This window comes from Scylla paramamosain, chromosome 4, assembly GCF_035594125.1.
Source record: "Scylla paramamosain isolate STU-SP2022 chromosome 4, ASM3559412v1, whole genome shotgun sequence".
Lineage (NCBI taxonomy): Eukaryota > Metazoa > Arthropoda > Malacostraca > Decapoda > Portunidae > Scylla > Scylla paramamosain.
The window spans coordinates 13,157,026-13,164,408 of record NC_087154.1 but is presented as its reverse complement, the minus strand read 5'-3'; the positions used below and the strand labels follow the sequence as shown (position 1 = coordinate 13,164,408).

Below are 7,383 nucleotides of genomic sequence, written 5' to 3'. Positions count from 1 at the left end.
CATACAATAATTAAAAGTTGTCAAGCAATAAAATCAAGCAATAAACATATTAAAATTGCATACAATAATTAAAAGTTGTCAAGCAATAAAATCAAGTAATAAACATATTAAAATTGCATACAGTAATTAAAAGTTGTCAAGCAATAGAATTCAGCATGCTACATTGTTGATACATTCTTCTTATTCATCTACATGATCCATCAGTTCGGCACAGCGGTTTAGGCCGGCCACACACGTGCAGTTAAAACTGTCAGTTTGGACTGTTCAGTTATAACTGACAGTTTTAACTGACGTGTGTGGGACCATCAGTCTCAGTTCAACAGAACTGCGCAGTTCGACTGAAGGAAATAGAAAAGTTAAAAGTTTTAACTGTCAACTGTGGCTGTTTGACTGAGAACTGAGCGTGTGTGGGGCTTAACTGCGCAGTCCTCAGTTGACTTTCAGATTGGACGGAAACACCATGTGAGGGAAACACTTTACTTTTGGTAACGTTTCGTACAGAGTACTTCCTCAGAAGTACTCTGTACGAAACGTTACCAAAAGTAAAGTGTTTCCCTCACATTTTGCTTTCTGTCCATTCTGTCTTAACTTATTTGTTTGACTTTCAGATCTCATAGTGTTTCTTTTCTTTCAGTGATCCAAAACAGTAATTATGTCTAGAAAGGAGAATCAAACCATTGCAGACTTTATAGAAATTTATAAAGATGAACCTTGTCTGTGGAAGATTAAATCTGAAGATTATCACGATCGAACTAAGAAAGATGCAGCATATGCCAAATTATGTGTTAAATTGCAAGAAATTGAGCCTGGTGCTACAAAGAAATCAGTGGTTGCAAAAATCAATAGTCTCAGATCCGCCTTCAGAAAAGAGAGAAAAAAAGTACAAGATTCAAAGAAGTCAGGATCATCTACCGACAGTATTTATAGAACAAATCTTTGGTATTATGGTCTCATGGATTTTCTTCATGATCAAGAAGTTCCAAGAAAATCAACATCGAACTTGGACATTGAAACTAATCAGGTAAGATAAATGTAATTGCGTTAACGGTTCGAGTAGTATTACTATTATATTTATTCTAGTGACTTATTGTGACATTTTTTAAAATTTCCTAGAGTTCTATATCAAGTGAAGAACAATACAATGTATATTGTTCATGAGTATTTCTGAATCTAAATATTTCATATAAACAGAAATTATGTACCATGTGAATTAGGTTGTACTCTACTAAGGATTAAACATGTCAAAACATAAAGTTGTGAATATAGCAGATAGATGCCTAACGGCTTGAACTTTTAATATAATTCCTTGACCAGTTAGCAAGATAAATGAAATAAGTTATGACTGAGTATTCCTGAAAAAATGTTTATTTTGCCATGATAATTTACCATCATTCATGAAGTAGTGCATGAACTTATCCCTAATTTCTTTGGCATCATTACTGATATTTCCCCGTCGACGATTTAGAGGGACCATTTTGGAGTCGGAACTATCACAACCTACGGATATGACAGATCCATCAATTCTGTTTTCTTCGTACAGCAAATTAGAAGGAGCATATGTACTTGATTGTTCTTCAATCAAGAAATTATGCAAAGCACAAGCAGCCATTACTACCTTTTCGATATTCGGGGGTCCAGATTGATTGAACTTTGAAATATTCGGAAGCGTGCTGCAAGTAGACCAAATACATTTTCTACAATATGCCTTGCTCGGCTGATCCGATAATTAAACACTTCCTTTTCCGGTGAATCCAACTGTCCTTGTCTGAATGGTTTCAAAATGTCTACTCTGAGAGGGAAGGCATCATCTGCCACGAAAGCGTAGGGAACATCTGTGAAATTGTCACATACATCATCAGGCGGTGGAATGTGTAGACTGTCATTTTTTAGCTTTTCATAGAAAGTTGTATTCTGCAGTACGCCGCCATCTGATATTCGTCCATTTGTACCGAAGTCTACGAGCAGAAACCTATATTCTGCATCGACTATTGCCAAAAGTACCATGCTGTGCTTGCCCTTATAATTATAATAGTATGATCCAGAATCGGAAGGTGGAACAATATCAATGTGCTTGCCGTCCATGGCGCCTATGCAATGCGGGAACTGCCATCTTTCCTCGAATTTGGTAGCTATGGCTTTCCATTTCTCCTCCGAGTTGGGAAACTGAAACAAATAAGAGATTGAGAGTTGGTTAATATAAACTTTATTGATGGTATGAAAGGTATTGTTTCTACTAACTTTGTTTCCCTACCATCTTAACAACAAACATTTACATAAATTTCACCATTTCAACTGTACCAATATAATTTATTTCAGGATTCTCATGAGCATTCTCATTTGGCGGAAGAGGAAGGTTTGAATGAAGGGAGAGACAATAATGAATCAACAAATGGTACTGTGGAGCAAGTGACAGACATGTCAGAAGTACAAGGAAAGTATGCTACCGGTTCACGCCCTGGTGCCAGTAAGAGGAAGATGCAAAATTATGATCTGACGGCAGAAGTTCTAACAACGATGCGAGACCATTTCAAGAAACCAAACAAAGAAGTACCTGATCGTTATGAATTGTTTGGAAAAACAGTAGCCTGTAGGTTGCGAGGGATGAACAAACATTTGGCATTAATTACTGAAAAGAAAATAAATGACATACTATTTGATGCAGAAATTGGTCAAGTTCATTCACCATCAGGCAGTTATCCATCATCTACTCCAAGTCCATATAATAACGCGTGTACTGCACCATCTCCATCTCCAACATTTGAGCGAAGCGCTTTGACGAATCTTCAACATGGAGCACCTGGTTATTCTATCGCGCATTCGGAGGATTCGGTGGCAACCTTCTTCTCTCAATATAATCCTAATATGTGATGTGTCGACTCATGACATAATTGCAAATAGCATATAAAATACTTATAAATGCAATAAAGTTATGAAAGGAAGCCATATTACTTTTGCAATATCTGTATTCACTTAAAGGAATGTGATGTTCTTATTTCCATGGACCAATGTAGTACCTAAATATTTTACTTGTGTGATTACATTGATGTAATTGAGTTACATAGAAGATTAATAGAATTTTTTTTTCCATTTCATTCCATTAATTTTGTTTTTGCACACTTATAAGAATGGGATGTTCTTATTTTCATGGACCAATCTAATGCCTAAATATTTTTACTTGTGTGATTACATTGATGTAATTAAATTACATAGAAACATTAATATAACTTTTTAAATTTTGTTCCATTAATTTCGTTATTGTACAACGAAAAGTACTTGAACATGAATTGGCAAATCACAGGAAATTTAAGTATTTGTGCAATGTCACTATTTGTTTTTCTAAAATGGTAAATAAATTTATAAAATACATACCTGCATATACATCCGCAAAACCTGGAACAATGCGTCGCACGTTTCAGGGATGATTTTTCCAAGAGCTTGAGGAGATATTCTAGTGGAGAACTTAAGGCACTCATATGATCGTCCTGTCACTAGAAACCTTAAGGTAGCTGTTAGTCTTTCATGAGGCGATATTGCACTGCGCATTATTGTATCTTTCTTTTTAATGAAAGGAGATACCAGGGAAAGCAATTTTTGGTACACATTTTCACTCATTCGTTGGTAATTTTGAAAATCTTTTGCTTCATCACTTATTTCTCTCAGTAATTGAACATCAGAAGATTTATTTCGCCTCAGCAACCACTTCTTGCACCACTGTTTGCGCTTCTTAGTGTTTTTTTTTTCCTATTTTCTTGTGCCATTACTAGTAATACCCCGAGCGCTGCTAGATCGTCCTCCTCGGAATCCATGGTTAAACTGAACGATTCAACTGTACGTCTGTGGACTTGTCAGTTGACAGTTAAAACTGTCAGTTATAACTGAACAGTCCAAACTGACAGTTTTAACTGCACGTGTGTGGCCGGCCTTAGAAAGTCTGATGTTGATATGAATTTGTTCTCATATTTCATCCAGAGGTCATCAAGGTCAATTTGCCTTTTGACAGCATGCTTCCTTTGGTATCTGTGCATTTTCTTTTGTTTAACTAGTTTTACAATGATGGGAATTTACTGGCTTCATCATGGAGGATACTAATTAAGAAGTACATGTTAATTGAATTGGTTTTTGCTACTCTGTTAATCGCATGGTGCCACCCTTCTACATCGTTGTTAGTCCGAACAGGGCGTTTGTAACAGCTCCAAGAATGTGGAGGATGCATCTCATTCCTGATCCATATTTTATTATAGTAAGTAATGAGATCTTTTAATCGTTGATCAGGAAGTGGCTAGCTAGTGATATGGCAAAAAGCTGGCTCTATATGTGATGGAGGTAAGTTTGGCAGCGCCATTAACTGCTGAATGAATGGTCTTACAGCGAGTTGATTAATATAGGCATTTTGTAGACCTAGTGTTTTTACTCTTCGGTAGACTGCTTGGGCCCAGTGAAACCAGCAGCCATGAATGGAAGCCTCGGGAAGGCACACTCGCACTGCCGACCATAGTGCTTTCTCAAAATCCACAACAACCTCACAAACTGATGTTGGTGTTAACTCAAGTGATTTTTCTTAGGACAGCTACGTAGTCCTTTTTCTTTCTTCTTGACATTAGGACAAAGCACAATGGAACCTGATTCATAATTTCATCCTTCTTTATAAAACTGTGGACACTTAAAAGTTGAACAAAAGGGTTGAACAAAAGGGGTACGAACAAGTTTAAAAGTTCCGTCCACGTACCAAGTTTTAGACTTGGACATGTGTTGCAACTGAATAGACGTTGCAAATATGAGATGCCGTTGCCCATTTTCAAATAGATCATCTTGAAGAAAGTCCTGGGGAACATGATCTCTGTTTAATTAAAAACTGGTATCTTCAGGGCGTTTTGGATGTTGTCCTTCTCTGGCGCGATTGGTGCATCTGACTAGAGTGTTTATATTTGGTAAAGGAACATCTGAATTTTCATAGCTTGAGAGTGCTTTCTTTACTATTTCCCCAGATGATGCAAACGGCCTTCCAAAGCTGACTTTTTAACGAAAGCTCGTGTTGATGCTTTGAGTTCAGCACCAGGATCCCCAGGATGTGTGTGTTGGTGGTGTCCACTTTTGAAGTTCATTGTTCCTACTTGCTGTGAAATTGTTGCATAGCACTTTTTACCGCGGTAGCTGCATATCCATGTTACTGATACAGACGACTCTCGCTTCCTGGTGTACGTAAAACCCAATGAATCAGCGAGGAGAGAGCTGCCTTTTCTTGTTCCACCGGAAACAATTTTGTAGGCCACAGGAGTGTCTGCAAGGATAGTTGTCGGTAACGCTTCATCAACTAATGAGGTTTCTGCAACTGGCGTGATGTTATCAATAGGAAGTATGATATTGAAGTCATTGGGTGTGTTGTTGATTGTTGCAGGTTGCTGTTCGCCTGGGAAGGCATCAGAAGGATCATCGGCATCGGCACCTGAAACCACGTGAATGTAAAATGGTGTATTCCAAGTGCTATTTCTCGCAGAATATGTTGATGCATTCAAATGAAAGTGTGGACCCCCCCCCAACACACACACACACACACACACACACACACACACACACACACACACACACACACCCAAGCCAGCTATATGGTCATTAACAACGGGCTTAGGAAAACAAAAAGATAATTATGAAAAAGATAATAGGAAAACAAAAAGATAGTTATAATTGTACCTGAAACTTCCATCCAGTCAGGACAATCTGGGCAACACCACATGAAAACTTGACCAGCTTTCAATCGTCTGTTTATATTCCGGTATTCAGATTGTGATATTTCTGTACCACATAAGCGGTGGCGCCACTTGTTGCATCCGTCACAAATAAGGGATTCCTGTCTAGGGCGAACACACAATCCACATCCTGAGCAAAGGGAAACCGCTGATGCCATGGTGGTATAAAAAGGATGACTGAGAGTGCACGTCCACTAGTTAGAAAGTAAATGCTGAGCAGATCCACTAGTCTCGAAGGAGCCATGGTGGGGCTTCGAACCTTGTGCCTCTGTCCACTCTATCTGGCATCGAGCTCAGTAACTGTTCACCTCCAGCCATCAACAAGCTAGCTGAGCCACTGCTCAGCTAGCTTGTTTTGTTTTTTTTTCTCTCTGTTGTTAGGTAGTTAGGTAGGTTCAGAGTCCTCCACCGTTCTGGGTATAACTTTGTAATGGTTTATATTAACTTTGTAAAGTTTAATATTACAATTTACATTTCTTTGAATTATAATAATTCTGTAATCAAAGTTTCTTATTGCACTTTATATCTCTTTAAATTATATTTATTCATTGCATTTTTTTTGTTTTAATTATCACTCTGTGGTGATAAGGTACTTAGGTGTTAATACTATCTGAGGTACATAGCAGCCATGCATGGTACATAGCAGCCAGGGATGGTACATAGAAGCCGGTGGTACATAACAGCCAACGGTACATAGACGCCTGTTCCCCTCCGGACATCCGACATGGCGGCGGCGGTGCAGCTCAGTATGAGAGTTGTCAGCTCCACAAGTGCATCAACAAAGCACTTCCCTCCCCGCTCCTAAACGGATCACGGGTGGTGTTGCAGCCAGCCCCAAACTGGGTCACAGGCTGTAGCAAAGCCTTTCCGCTCCAGAAGGATCACGGGAAGAAGGCTGCCAAACTTGCAGCTGCTGAAAACCGTCTGGACGGCGCGAAGGAAGCACAGCAACTGGTGACGTGAAGCGGCAACAGGGCTTTCAGAACTGGTTTGTCAGATTTCCTTAGAACATAAAACAATTTTTCCTCAGATGAGGCCAAATTTCTTCAGATTTCAAAATCATGAATTTAAGGGTGTAGAATAACTAAGGGAAGGTAGTGACAAAATAACACAAGTCTTCTGATGTTATTTTGATATTCTTAATACTTTCACTGCTTCAGATAAACCGTCATACACAATTTTTTTTTTTTTTTTTTTTTTTTTTTTTTTTTTTTTTTTGATGGAGCCATTCAAGGGAAAAACAACAATCACAAAAAAATAAGTAAATAAAATCCCGCAAAGGCTGCCGGCCCCCTCAAAGTAAGGCTGCAACTACATAGTTATTAATGCCAGGTAGTAAGAACATTGAAATTGACGAGACTGCAAGAGGACAGCTACACAGGCAGTTCATTACTCCCATCCCCTGAATAAATCAAATGTTAAACTTTCCCACCAATTACTCATTACCAGACTGTAGGTAGGTAGTTGGCTAAAAAAAAAAAAAAAAAAAAATAGGTAAAGTACAAATTAAATGAAATACAGGAGGTGGCACCAATAAAGTCATGCCGTCCGTCACTCACTAACTCTACTAGCAATTTTTCAACCACTCCAAAAGGCAATATATTACTTAAATCATCATATAGCACAAAATTGCGTAATA

At 38.3% G+C, this 7,383-nt stretch overlaps 1 protein-coding gene across 1 annotated transcript; it reads left to right on the top strand.

Annotated features, from left to right (window-relative positions):
* Nucleotides 1-243: 243 nt before the first annotated feature.
* Nucleotides 244-3,924, top strand: LOC135099754 (uncharacterized). Its single transcript, XM_064002260.1, has 2 exons — nucleotides 244-1,021; nucleotides 2,317-3,924. The coding sequence occupies exons 1-2, from the start codon at nucleotides 653-655 to the stop codon at nucleotides 2,866-2,868; spliced, it is 921 nt and encodes a 306-aa protein (XP_063858330.1). The 5' UTR covers nucleotides 244-652; the 3' UTR covers nucleotides 2,869-3,924.
* Nucleotides 3,925-7,383: the final 3,459 nt, after the last annotated feature.